We start from the raw sequence: 13,690 nt of genomic DNA, 5'->3' as shown, positions 1-13,690 counted from the left end.
GCAATGCGAAGCCTCTGCCTCTCCCCAAGGACACGGTGGTGGGGGAGCTGCCACGGGGCTGAAGCAAAACTAAACCCAATCCCAGATTTTTCCAACAGCCTCTGCTTGAGCGCTGGGACAGCTCAGGACCACCACGCTGGGAAGAGGGGCTTGGTTGAAAATGCCACCTCAGCACCGGTGACACCCGGATGGGAGAGCACTGGGCAGCTTCCCTACAGCCACACTCTGAGCAGGATGGAGGTAGGAAAGTGCCGGCGCTTCCCTCCCCTCAGCACAGAATCAGGCAATGGGGATGCTCCGTTAACACCTGGCTAAAAATACTCAGCCCGTGGCTCTGCATTATCCCGACGGCAGAGGAGCAGCTGCCAGGCAGCAGCATCCCATCACCAACTCCTCAGCACCCAGTTACCTCCCTGGAGTTTAACTGCGTCACACCACAGAGTCCTGCCTGGCAGTGCCGGCTTAACCTGTCTTTCCAACTCGGGTGCTCTCCAGAAACAAGAGATTCCAGCTGCAGGATACAAGGTGTAAAATGTGTTCCAAGAAAACTCTAAGTTCAAAGCCTCCTTCCTGCCGCCACACGCTGGCATGTGCTTTACTTCAAGAATAACAAAGCAGCACCAAGGACATTTTCACAACGTTTTCTGCCAGTCTTTCCTAGAAAACAAAAGGATTTCCTGCAGTGAACGGCTCAATTAAAGCCCCCCATGTCTTCTGTAGAATCATTAAGGCTGGAAAAGACCTTTGAGACTGAGTCCAGACATCAGCCCAATTCCGCCATCAGCCCAATTCCACCATCCCTACCAAACCACATCCTGAAGAGCACAGACTCGAACAGAATCACTTTCCCACAGCCCATCTGAGTTTCTCCAAGCCAGTCACGTCTCTCTCTGACACATCTGAACCTCAAGGAATTCCAGAGGCAGAAAGTCACAGCACGCGGTGTGTTTATTACAACAAATCACAGGCTGCACGGGAGCGGCAGACCCGGCTCTCCTCTGCTGCAGGGAGCAGCCGTGTACGCTCATGCTGAAGGAGGATACATTTCCAGATCAGGGTCAGTGCGAGAGTTCGTGCAGAGAGATGGGAGACAGAGGAAGAACAAGGGGTTTAATAAGCAGTTGAGAAGGCAGAGGTTTTCACAGTTAGAACAGGGATAAACAAAGCAGCAAGTGCTGTCGGACAGATGATGTTCTTAGGCAGTGAGTATTGCAAAGAGGGCGCTCGACTGAGCTGGGCAAGACCTCAGCATCCACAAGGGAATTCAAGGGCGAGCTGGCCCTGGAGCAAAGCATCGATCACTAAGACTGCTGCTATTACCTACAGGGTCACTACACTCATACAGCTTCAGGGCTCTGCCAACCTCCCCTCTCTGTCAGCCGCCCAAACAAAAACTCCCTCTCACACCAGAGCTGGTGGGTGGCCGCAGTGGCCCTGGATAGGCTGGAGGACTCAAAAGGTTGGGGTTACACAAGAGGCAACGCAGCTGTGTTATGTCTCGGGGCTCCATGGCTCCTATTTCTTCCTGCCGCCTCTCTCTTTGAGGGCCAGGTGAATCAGCGAGCCACTGGTCATGTTGTAGTAAGCCAGGGAGTTGGAATCCTTGATGAAGATGCCCTGAGGGGAGGAACAGAGACAACAGTCACAGCAGAAACACGAAGGTTCCCTTCCCACCCCTGAGGCAGATGATGCCCTCCTGGCCCCCCTCTCTAAACAGGGCGAGGGCAAAGCGCTGCAGGCTTTGAAAGCCCTGGAGAGATCCCAGTGCCTTACAAGATGGGTAACTGGAGGAGGTGGGTGAACTGGGAATGACACAAAGGTACGAAGAGACAACCTATACCATATACCTCCACAAACAGAGAGACAGAATCATAGAATCATTAAAGCTAGAAAAGACCTCTATGAGACAGGGACCATAAGAAATGATGTTATTTAAGCTCTGCTCCCCTCCAGGGTTTTTCCCACTTAAAGAAAATAATCAGCAAAGCTTTCCTTCTTGCCAAGGGTTAATACAGTATCTGCCCACGGGCAAACCTCCAAGGAGGTACACGCACAAAGTTCACCTCAGGTTGGGAAGCTGTGCACATGCTCAGCTTGAAAGCAGTTGTAAATAAGGAGAAGAGCCTTTCTAACAGTTTCCAGAGGACAAGAAGAGAGCCCTTTTCTCTTCGTGTTTTGGAGAAAGCCTTCTCAAAGCTGCTAGGGCTTCAGGGTGCTTTCACCCACCTTCCAGAGCAGACACAGCAGTGGGAGCAGACTGTTGTGTTTATGTGTCAGAAACAACCCAATAACGTAACGGGCTGATTTCAGAGAAAGCTATCACGCTCTGGGGACACATCTGCTGCAGCGACAACGTGAGGATCAGTGGACACTACCTACGAAAGGCCTGTTTTGCTGTGACAGCGTGCAGTTCTGTAACCAAGCACGCACACGGACAGGAAAACCATTCCCACTGCTCTTCCCCATACCTCAAAAGGCACATGACACCTTCTCGTAAGAGTTCAGTTTGTGTGTGAGAAAGCACTGAAACACAGCGACTGAAGGGCTTGCACCCACCTCGTACTGCAGCTTCTGCTTTCCAGCTGGCATCCCTGTGGCCTCGTGGATCTTAACCTTTATCACGGACACCTAGGAAGCAGCAAAGAGCTGGCTCAGGCTTTTCTCCGCTGGGCAGATGACCAGCACTGCTCCCCAGCCACACACCCCTCTGGGCAAGGGGCCGCAGCGCGAGGAACATCCTGAGTTTTACAGCTCCTGCCATGCAGGTCAACCGCTGTTCTCAAAGCAAAGACACTCCACAACAAACCCAGAAGGGGCAGAGGCCAGGTTAATGAGCTACAAACCTGGTCTGAAAGCGGCAGGGTGAACACCAGCACTTGTCCGTTCAGCTTCCATTCTGTCTTGTCCTGCATGTTGGGAACCTGGACTTTGACCGTGACTGGACCCTGGAGGAAACAAAGATAACGTGTCTTAGGGACAAGAAGGCTCAGAACTACGATAAAAGAGCAGCAAATTATTTATAGACACTCGGCAGCAGACAAGTTATTTATCTCCAACCCTAGCCACATATCTCAGCTTCTCAGTAAACATACGGAAATGTATTTGCCTCCATGCTGAGAAAGCTACTTCCCTACTGCCACAATAACACACTTGGCTGGATCTCTCCCGTGAGTCCCTCCTCCTGCGTGGCTTTCGCCAGGCATCCAGAGCACGGCCAAGCGAGCGTATGAAGTATTAAACAGGAGACAGCTTCTCCATGCAGATGTCCAGGAGAACAGCCCAGTCTACTTAAAGGGCTTAAAACTCACCCCCTGCTGACAGCACTCCTCAGGGAGGAATTCAGTCTAGCAGTGACTTCAGGTTGGTATGGAATGTATCACGTACCATATGATGATGCTGATAGCGTTAAATTAAATCTTCTTGATGCTCCAGCTTAGCAGTCCTCTGCTTAAAAGCTTATTGGCAGCATTAATTCTTCTTTAGGTTACTGTAAACCCATCTCTCCCTGCCTTTAATTAACTAAACTTTCGTGTGCATTGCTCTCCCCAGTAAAAACAAAGGCAGTTTGGTTTGCTCAGGAATGACAGTGGGAAGGAGCAAATTCCACAAGTCACTCCCTTCTGCACACTTGACTCCTCTCTGAGCAGCGAACGGGCTCTACATCCCCCTGGGCAGAGGGGGCCGAGCATCCAACCTACACACACCTTATTCCTGCGCAGGAACTCCTCCTCTGGAATCAGGCTGTCCTCGCTCTTCAGTTTCTTGGAAACTGGTTCATCCTCCATGGGGGGTGGTGGGTGAACGGGAGGCATTGGAGCTGGGGACGGTACTGGAGCCACGGGAGGCGCAGGAACAAAGGCTGGAACAGGATGGGGGGACACAACACAACTTGTGGTCACAACCGGGTACACAACAGACACTCCCTTGCACACTTTTAGCAGGCCAGCAAAGGCTGGAAATAAATGGCACAATACATGAAGGAAGTTAACACAACCAACAGTAATGTGCACACTTCAAACATTAGATCTTTTCTATTGGGAAACAGTCCAAGAAAAGACAAGTGGCAGGCGGCTTCCCGCAGAAAAGAAAACACTCTCAACGTGGCTCTCAGTCTGGCATGCAGCGGTGCCAGCACCTCGATTTAACAACAAAATAAAGAGAAAAAAGAAATAATTGTTTTTTCATATTGTGCTTTTCAACTCAAAAGCACCCAACGCTGCAAAGCTACTGAAGAAAGGGGCAGAAAATAGCTCTTCCTCTTGTAGCAGCAACTTCTGTAACACACCATAACACCCAGGGAGGTGCTGGCAGTTCCTCTTCACTTTGGTTCCTTTTGGGAAGCAGCGCGGATTCTCAGTCTTCTGTGGGCAGGCTTGTGGGGACACAGACACAAAACAGGCAAGAGAGAACTCTCTCTATTTCATACTGCCCCAGGAGCCTGGAGCCTCACAGCAGCACTGCAGGAAAAGTCACATCCAACACTCCCAAATTCTTAACCATAGTACCCATGCATTGGGTCTGCAATCCCAATTATCAGAGACAGAGAAGGAAAAAAGAATGCGAGCTCAAGCCCACATAATGCAGGAATTCGCTGGCAATTAACCAGAAAAAGGGGAAGCCACTGACCTGTGGGTACTATCATGGGCGGCGGGCGGGGGCTCATGATGGGAGGAGCAGAGGGCGGCATGGGGACCACGTTGATGCGAGGGGTGTGGATTATTGGTGGCATAGGGGTTGCTATGACGGATCCTGGAGGCAAACGGACCACTGGAGTCATGGGGGGACGAGGCATGACCGGAACTGCAGAAACCACAGCGGCACGAACGGGAGGGGGCATCTGGAAAGAAAGCGAGGTTTTCCTTAGCATGTACACGCAGCAACGCTCAAGTGCTGCTCACAACCCTGATTAAAACAACCAGGGCAACACACAGATGATTTTGCTGGGCAAAGACTCCCTGGGAGCCTCAGCGAGCCCACTGTACGGCCAGCCCAGGCTGCCTGCGAACTGGCACATACCCTCATTAACAGATGGAAACATTCTTCTTTCCCTCAGCAGCAGAACCCCTGGGGCGGGAACACTGAGCAAATGAGTCACCGGTGACTTTCTCACCTTCAGCTACTGTCGTTCTGCCTCTCCCCTTTTTGCACCTAGTAAATGGCTCACACCCATTCCTCAGTTGTGCTCCTGCCCTCCAAGATCTCATTGCCCAGGATCTCCCTCTGTTCAGCTGATCAAGCCTTTCTGGCACTCAAAGGATGAAAAGCTCTGCCTAAGCTTTGTTTTCTCTTTTTTACAGCAAGTTCAATAGTCCTCTGAGAGTTTAGGAGTCATTTGGAAACATGAACTTCATGCCCTGCTGTTATAACCCTTGACCTTCATCAGGACTCCCTTCTAATTAACTACGGGCACAGCCATTTGCTTTTGGAAGCTCAAATACTCACCGTGGGCGGACGAGGAACGGATGTGATCGGCTGAGCGCTAACTGGGGGGTTTGATGCCGATGAAGGAGGAGGTGGCTGGGGGATTTCATTGGGTTTGCTGGGACCAATCTTCTCCTTGCTGTCATCTTCTGGCACCAGTCCCTTGGCCTTATGGATGGCTTCGATTTGCTCTTGGAGAGTGATATTGGCCTGAGCAGCCTGCTGTGTGCGGGCCATGCTGCCCGAGTGGCCATCCCAGGTCACCTGAGAGGACAAAACGCATCAGAGTAATTCCAGCCTGGTCAGACTGTTCTGGGAGCTGCAAATGAATCAAGTGAGCAGCTCTACAGCCAGAACCAAGTTCAATAGACTCCTGTCTCTCTGAGCATTCATAACACTACAGAAGCTTGCTAAAAAAAAAAGTTTCCACTCTACCTTTTCCTCCGGCTTCTGGATTTCTTCTTCCCCAATTTTTTTACCAATGGCAGTCTCCTCTACACCAAAGATATCAGTACGGCGCTCTGCCAGCTGCTTCAAGCTGCTTTCAATATCCAAACCTGTAGGCAGAAAGAGGAATTCTTACTTCAAGGGATATAATCAACCACGATCAAACCTCTCATAATGATCTTGAAACTGTTTGGTACCCAATGGCCGAGTGCTGCTCTTTTTAGGAGACTGCAGCTGACAGCTGGTCGGCAGCAGCCAATGCTCTTTGCCTTTCAGTTTACAGAAAGGCCTCAATGTGCAAATGACAAATGTATCCATGTAATCAGCAGCCTGAGGATATCAGACAGGAAGCTACATTTAAGTTGGTCCTTATCGGTGGAACCCGGGGGAGCGAGGAGTGTGCTAAGTGCTCACAGAACTATTCTAAAGACAGAGTTTTGCAAGCTGTGCCAGATGCTGACCTGGGGCATAGACTTCATCATCGGTCTGCTTCTCGCGGATGGACCGATCACGCTGCTCCAGCCAGCGAGGATCCAGGAGACCAATGCGCATGTGTTCTTGCATTTTACTGGCAGGAATTTTCTCTCCAGTGATGGGGGAAACGAGATACTCATCTGGCGCTGGGGCAGGTGGTAATGGTTTTGAGGCTAGAAAGACAAAACCACACTGTTAAAAAAAACACCTCAGAGGACGGATGCAGCCTAGAAACAAATGCTTTTGTGATTATTAAGGAAGAAATAAAAGGTTTTCTTCATCATTCTGATTTACCTTTGGGATCATAATCTTTCCGCACAATGACCTGATCTGGTGTGGGAGGAAGAGGTGGTGGCATCGGGGTTTCTGGAGGAGGAGGAACCTTCTGACCTTCATCTTCATCATCTGAGCCCTTAGTTAGTTAAAAACAAACCATAACCAAGTTCCTCTAGTCAAATATCAACAAATACGATTTGAGAAAAGCATAAAAATCCTACACAGCGCTAGAACTGATTTTGCAGCTTCAAAGCAACGGAGCGCATTTTGCCACTGGACACCTATACTGCAGCAGTTCCTCTGGATAATCATGATTCAGAAAATCAGTGGAGTCAGAATAGGAAGCAAGTACTACTTGGCTTCCACATTACCACAGCGCAGCAAGCAGGGGCTTACGGTTAACCTCTCTCCTTTTCCTTGTTACGAGCAAAACCGCTTACGTACAGCGGGGAGAGGAAGAACCTACAATGAGTCATCTTCCAGACTCTGCAGAAGAAAGCCCAAGAGGCCTGATGACAGAAATACAAAACCCACACCACTCGGTGAGAGAACTACTGGATTTCTCTCTTGGAACTTGTTTTGTCATGGCAAACGTTAGAAATACCATATTTCAGCAGAAATAGGTTGTTTTGAAATCCAGTCGGAAGGAAATCTCACTTCCTCAATTTCTTACTGTGAAAATAAAGGGCATCATAACCCACACAAACTTTAGAGGGCAAAAGTGACACCAATTCTATCAGCAAGTTACCTCATCCATGTCCTGCACTTGAGTGTCTTGATCCAGCTGGGCTGGAGGCTCCTCTGTTTTCTCTTGCTTTTCATCTTCCTCGTCTGACTCCACCTCCATCTCAACCTCCTCACTCTCCCCAAACTTCTCATAACGCTCCTGGATCAGGATTCGAGCTCCCAACTCTTCTGGAGTGGTAGGAGGAGGGAAATTCCCTACAGTGCAAAAAACAGAGCTTCTGTGTCTCCATCCCATTTTGTTGCTCAATCCACAGAGAAATATCAGTTCCTTGAGTGAAAAGCAATTTCTTTACAAAGCAGTGGCATCAATGTCTCCTGGGAGCCAAGATAAATAGCTGGGAAAGGGTGGAATCTGTACAGACCAACATCAGCACGGCACCTGAAGATGAAGGCAGTTTTGGGGAAAGCATCGCTAGAAAGCAGGACAAGTTCTATCATCCCAGCAGTAGAAAAGCAGACACTAGTGAAGTCCTGGACTTTGTGCAAGGAGAACACTACTGACTCCAGACAAAATCCAGCCCTGCACACTATCGCTAGGCAGCTTTCCCCTTTAAGAACATGCAGCTGTAATCCCCAAGGGCTGTCTAAAAATGGCATTTCTGGACACAGTCCCTACTGCAAGGGAGCAGAGTTTCACAGAGGTTACAACACACTTCAGTACCTTGCTCGCTGGGCTGAAAGTCAACTGTTTCCACCACCACAAAGTCATGCCAGTCGATCTGGGCATAAGCAACACGTTCCTTCTCCTTCTCCTCCTCTTCCTTTTTCCTCTCTCGCTCCTGGAACTTTGCCCACTCCACTCTGTAATACACCTGCACAAGCAGACGTAAATCAAGCAACAAACGTCAGTCGGAAAACGCACCACAGCCATCTCCACAACATTCAGATGGTTCCACTGCCAACCCCTTCGGGGCAGATACACAAGCACTACTTCCAAGGCCTGGCACAACAAAGAAATACTTGTGTTTCATTCAGAAACTACCAGATTGGCTATTGAGTATCATGCTGCAACATCTTGGGAAAGCAGTTTTCTAAAGCTAGAACTCCAGGCTTCCTGAGCTAAGAGCAAGCGTACGACACAAAGATTCACAGCCAACAAACAGTTTACACTTTATCACACCCCTGTAACATCACCTTTCCAAAGGAAAAGCAGTTTTGTGATGAAGACAGAAGTCAAAGGAAGGACAGTCAGTGACTGAGGTGTCACCGTGAAGTTGTCCAAGAGGGAAACACTCCACTCTAACGCAGTGGAAATGGCACTGTGCACTCTCTATGCTATCACAAGTAAAATCCCACAACATGAGCACCATCAAGCAGTTTAAAGGCAAGGGGAGGCACCCCAGATAATTGTGTTTGCTGCTGGTCAGTCAGAAACATGCAAGGATTTAAAAATCAAAACAGAAGTGAAATGCTTCAATAATTTAACAAAGTTTTTATGTAATACCTGATCCAAGACCTCCTTGGGATTTTCAGCCTCCTTCTTCAGCTTGAGGAGCAAGCCTTTTGGTGGGATCAAGATCTGAAATGTATTTTGCGTGACAGTTAGTGACAATTCTTTTTGCCAAAGCCTCCTCAAAAGCAATGATTCCCTTTCCACACAGACAAAGGTATCAGTAGGCCCCTGGAGCTATGTTCCGTGTATTTTGCTGCAGCCCTCATCACTTATTCCTCATTCTGACACTTAAAAAATATTCACTCCTTCCCTTCCGATTACCCTCTGTATTTAAAACCCCCAACTTTTACTTCTAACAGTGTCTGATACACTTAAGAACAGCCCACTGTGTCCAGCACTGCGCACTGCCAAGAAACACAGAGGATATCGCTCTACTTTAAGAGTGAGATCTGAAGGATGTGCAGGCCTGGGAGGCCAGATTCCCTGTCTGGCTGTTTTGGAAAGCTTGAGGAGGCTTCAAACTCAACACTGCTGCTGAAAGAAGCAACTGCACAGCAATACAGCCAAGAATACCTTTGTGTACTGCTCAACCAGCTTAGTGAAGTAGTTAAAAAGGCTGTGCTGGGGGCGCAGGAAGTCAAACTGATAGTTCCGCTGCTCTTTCTGCATCAGCTGTGTCAGGAACTGCCGCCCATTCCGTGCCACAAATTGTGCCGTGAGCTTCACCACATCCAGGTCAAAGGCAGAGATCGAGGGAGGGTCTGCAATGAACTCAAACTCTGGAGGTGGCTCTTTGGGAACGACTGTCTCCTGGATCACCTGGGCCTGCACCTGCAGAGCAGAATGAAGAGGGCTCAGTGACTGAAGAAAGACATTGTCACCAACACCCAGGAGAGCCTGTTTTTCCTTCAGAAAAACTGTGTGGAAAGTCACATCAGTCAATACACAATAAAATATAACTAAAACAGATCAAGTAGAACAATCTATTGGCTCTTTCACATACAACTGTGAGTTATCAGCAGCTGGGGTTGCATATCTGCATCAAAACAGAGCTCCAGATACTAAACTCCAAGCCTCTCAGAGCAGTCTTTTAGCAAATATACAAATAACTCCTTCATTCGTCTGCTCTTCTTCTGTTCAACACCAGGCTGTGACACAACCAGCTGGAAGCCAAGTTCTTGACCAAAAGGACAGGAACACTCACCTTCTGTGGAAGCTGCTGCTGAGCACTTTGCTGCTGCTGCATGACCTTGGGAATAGCAGCTGAGGGCTCCTGGGCTTTGCCCTCTTTGAACTCGCTGACCTTGTGCCGGTAGTATGCATGGTAAGGATCGTTGGGATTCAAGAAATTGAACTTGGGGTTATTTATTTCGTTCTGACGAATTCGAGCTTCAAATTCTGGACCATTTCTGGGGAAGAAAAAAATGGAATTGTTTAGATGAACAGGCACTGACTCCAGCGTAAACTCCTGTTTCTTTCTTACAAAGACACATTCATGCTACTAGAAGACAATTTTCTCTCCTACACAGAAGTTTACCTCTTAATAATTCACACCCAACACAGCAGCCAGTCACACACACATAAATTAAAGGCATTCATCCTGATTTAGTCTAGAACAGTTCACAGTGAATATCTGAGACAGTCAAAAACTCACAAATGTTTCATAATCCCATCTGGCTACATAGAAATAAAGGATCATTTACTGGACGAGACAATTTCATGGACGACGCTTACAAGCTACTTTCTAGACCTATTTTGTTTGCTGTATTAACAAGCTTTTACGACTAGCTTCATTTCCAGAAGGTTCACTTAAGGAGGAAAGGAGGCATCCCCAGCTACGCACAGACTGACCATGTCAGAGCACCGCCTTAAGCAGAGCCCCGAGTTTTAGCTCAGGTCACCTCCTTTCCTCCCATCCAAAGCGCGAGCCATTTATTTCAGGGGAATTTGAGAAAGCTACGTCTGCTGTGCCACGGTTCTCTTCACCCTCTGGAAACCTCCAGGTCTTGCTTAGATGCTAAGCCTCTTCCAAACAAGCAGGTCTCTACACCACAGGATAAACCTTATCCCCAGAGGAGGCCCATGGTTCACAGCAGCACTTTAGGGATCAGCTACCCAGTAAGAGCCTGACTAGACAGCATCTACCAATTGTCCCCACAGCAACCACTACCCTCCTCAGCGAGGTGACAGCACGCAGCGTTCAGCCTGTCTGGGTGCCACAAAGGTTAAGAACTCGCACAGCCAGCTGAGGTGGCTCTTGGCTCCATCACACAATGGAATGACTGTAACGAGGTCCTCTTTCTACCCAGAATCTTGTTCACCCCTCCAGCGAAGCATGCCGTACACCTCTTTAAGAGAGCACTGTTGTTCTGTGTTAAAAGGACCAAATCCCTAAACCCTTCATATGCAGTCACAGGACTGTCACCTGTCTCAGGTTCTGAAGCTGCGCAGACACTGACACTGGAAGAGGAGAGGCGTGAAAAGCCCCAGAATCACAAGACACCGAAAGTGCCATTTACCTGGCTACAAAGCTGGCAGTCTTGTCGACGATATTCCTGACCTCTGGGGGAGGGTAAATAATTCCCACCACAGGCTTGGCTGGTGCGGCTTCCTCCTTTGGCTCCTCTTCTGGCTGCAATAACAAGGTACAAACACGTGTATTGTATTTTTAATTCCAGCCCTCTGCTGCCTTGCAACTACCGCAGCTATTCATGAGGCAATGAGGTGGGGGGACAGAGGACACCTTCCACTGTCAGACAAGATACTAAACTCAAACAGCCTGAATCAAAGCTAGAGCAACAGAAGGAATTACAAATAATATCGAGCAGCAGCAGGAGATGAAAGCTGTGCCTGGTGGGCTGCAGACCCAGGAGAGGTTTGTTTTAAGTTCGTTCAGTTGGAAAACTCATCTTCCTTCTTTCTCAACATCCTCCCCTACACTGGGAATAACATCACTAACACACCTGAACAGACCGTTTGGCAATCCCACGCCTAACAGCAGCTATGGAAGAGTTCAAACAGCCACAGCGCTGCCTAGCCTCCTCCCCAGCCCCGACTCCATCCACTGTTTCCCAACACAAGGATCTCGAGGTGGGAGATAACATTTGTGTGCTTGTCAAGGGCACCGGCTGCCAGGCAGGGGCACAGAGAGGGAACTGGGAAGGCAAATCCATGGGAACCAAAACAACCCCTCGGGCAGCTCCACTCTCAGCCTTGATCCCAAGCAGGTTTATAAACACAGAGCCAGGAGCAACCAGGAATAACTCAGCGTTGCTAAACAGGTCTGGAAGTTATGAATGCTCCCAGAGGGCTGTGGGACTGCAAGAAACCAGAATCTGAAAGATTAACGCTACTTAAATAAATCATAGCTTTCAATGCCAGTGCGGTTGTATCAAAAGCTGTTCCGCAGAACAAAGCTCTACAGGGCATTCTCACTGATCGGAGGAGGATCAGAGCTGAAATCTCAGAACCTTCCCTGTGGTTTTATCCTTCGGTCAGCCCAGAAGCTGCTCTTTCCAGGATACTAAAGATGTTTCTCCCCTTCCATCACCAAGCAACTTTCATGAGAAAAAACAAGTCTATGGGAAATATTTATAACTTCAACAGCAACAGTCAGGGAATTTTAAAATGCCCATAAAGCTGCTGGCTCCACTAAACCCATGGGGCTCCAGGGCAGAAAACACTCCAGTCACAACCTTAAAGTGCATTAAGAAAAGGAACCACAAACATGTTTAGTTTCCATTCCCACTCCCTCTGGACACCTTGAGGAGCTGAAAGACAAGGCAACACCATGCTTAAGAGACATTTTTATTTAACCTTGCCTTGCAAAAACATGTGCATGAATGTCCCTGGTGTTTGTTGGGAACCATAACTTTCTAATTGAAGACTAACTGCCTTAGCTAATTGTGTTGGCTACACCAAACTACCCAGGACATTCAGTCATCCCTGCTCCCCACTGTGCCAGCGCTGATGCCAACACAAGAATCTGTTGGAATAGTGGGGCAGGAACAGCTCCTTCTCGTTCTGGAAGGCTGAGAAGAGGGTCCTGCAGAGAAGAGCATGGCTGAGACAGAAGAGAAGCAGGAAGGTGCTGTTGAGTGTGGGACTGCCACAGGTGTTTGATCCTTTGGCATATCCTTCCTAGCAGCAGGGCTGTTGCAGAGCTCAGGGTGGATAATCCTGTCCCTCACAGTGACAACCCTGTGACACTTCCAGGAGGGGACTCTGCCTGCAGCCAAAGTGCAGCATTGACCCCGGGGCAGCCCGGCTGTAGCTGAATGGAAAATGGGGATTGGCAGCCCCACAAACACACGGCCAGCAGGGCGGGGTGAGAGGCCAGACACCAAAACGGCCCCAGCGAGTCCTGCTTCCCCCACTCAGTACAGCCTAAACCTGCCCACAACCCTCAGAGAACACCCCCCCAGCACCTTCCCCTCCTCTCAGAGCAGCCCCCCCTCAGAGCAGTCTGACACCCCCCCTCAGAACAGTGACACCCTCTCCCTCACAGCTGCCGCCTCTCAGCACCGCCTTCCCCTCAGAGCGACCTGAATCCCCCTAGCACCGCCCCCCGCCCCGTCCCTTACCCCCCCCTCAAAGAAGCCCCCTCTCAGCGCGCTCCCTCAGAGCGGCCTGACCCGCTCAGCAACACCCTCTCCCCCCAAGCGCCCTAACCTCCCCCCTCAGGGCGCCCCCCACCCAACGAGGCCCAACCCCCTCCCCGCACCGGTTTGCTCTCGGCGGGCGGCGCGGGCTGCGCCGGGGGCACAGCTTGCACGGGGCCGGCCGGCATGGCGCTGCCTGGGGGAGGCGGGGAGCGCTCCCCGCCGAGGCCGCTGCAGGGCCGAACGAAAGACGGGACAAAACCCTCGCCACCAGGGCCGCAGCGGGTGAAATGGCGGCCGGAAGTGACGCAACGGCCACCAGGATGGAGGG

General features: G+C 49.8%; 1 protein-coding gene across 1 annotated transcript; it reads right to left on the bottom strand.

Annotated features, from left to right (window-relative positions):
• Window positions 1–694: 694 nt before the first annotated feature.
• SF3A1 (splicing factor 3a subunit 1) lies at window positions 695–13,684 on the bottom strand. Its single transcript, XM_054082762.1, has 16 exons — window positions 13,482–13,684; window positions 11,278–11,390; window positions 9,963–10,167; window positions 9,332–9,589; window positions 8,810–8,884; window positions 8,027–8,177; window positions 7,367–7,560; window positions 6,637–6,754; window positions 6,330–6,515; window positions 5,857–5,978; window positions 5,443–5,685; window positions 4,627–4,837; window positions 3,705–3,859; window positions 2,844–2,945; window positions 2,557–2,628; window positions 695–1,617 (listed from the first exon to the last, which is right to left on the bottom strand). The coding sequence occupies exons 1-16, from the start codon at window positions 13,545–13,547 to the stop codon at window positions 1,516–1,518; spliced, it is 2,373 nt and encodes a 790-aa protein (XP_053938737.1). The 5' UTR covers window positions 13,548–13,684; the 3' UTR covers window positions 695–1,515.
• Window positions 13,685–13,690: the final 6 nt, after the last annotated feature.

This window comes from Cuculus canorus, chromosome 17 (genome assembly GCF_017976375.1).
Source record: "Cuculus canorus isolate bCucCan1 chromosome 17, bCucCan1.pri, whole genome shotgun sequence".
NCBI classification, from domain to species: Eukaryota; Metazoa; Chordata; class Aves; order Cuculiformes; family Cuculidae; genus Cuculus; species Cuculus canorus.
This window is presented reverse-complemented; position numbering and strand designations above follow the sequence as displayed.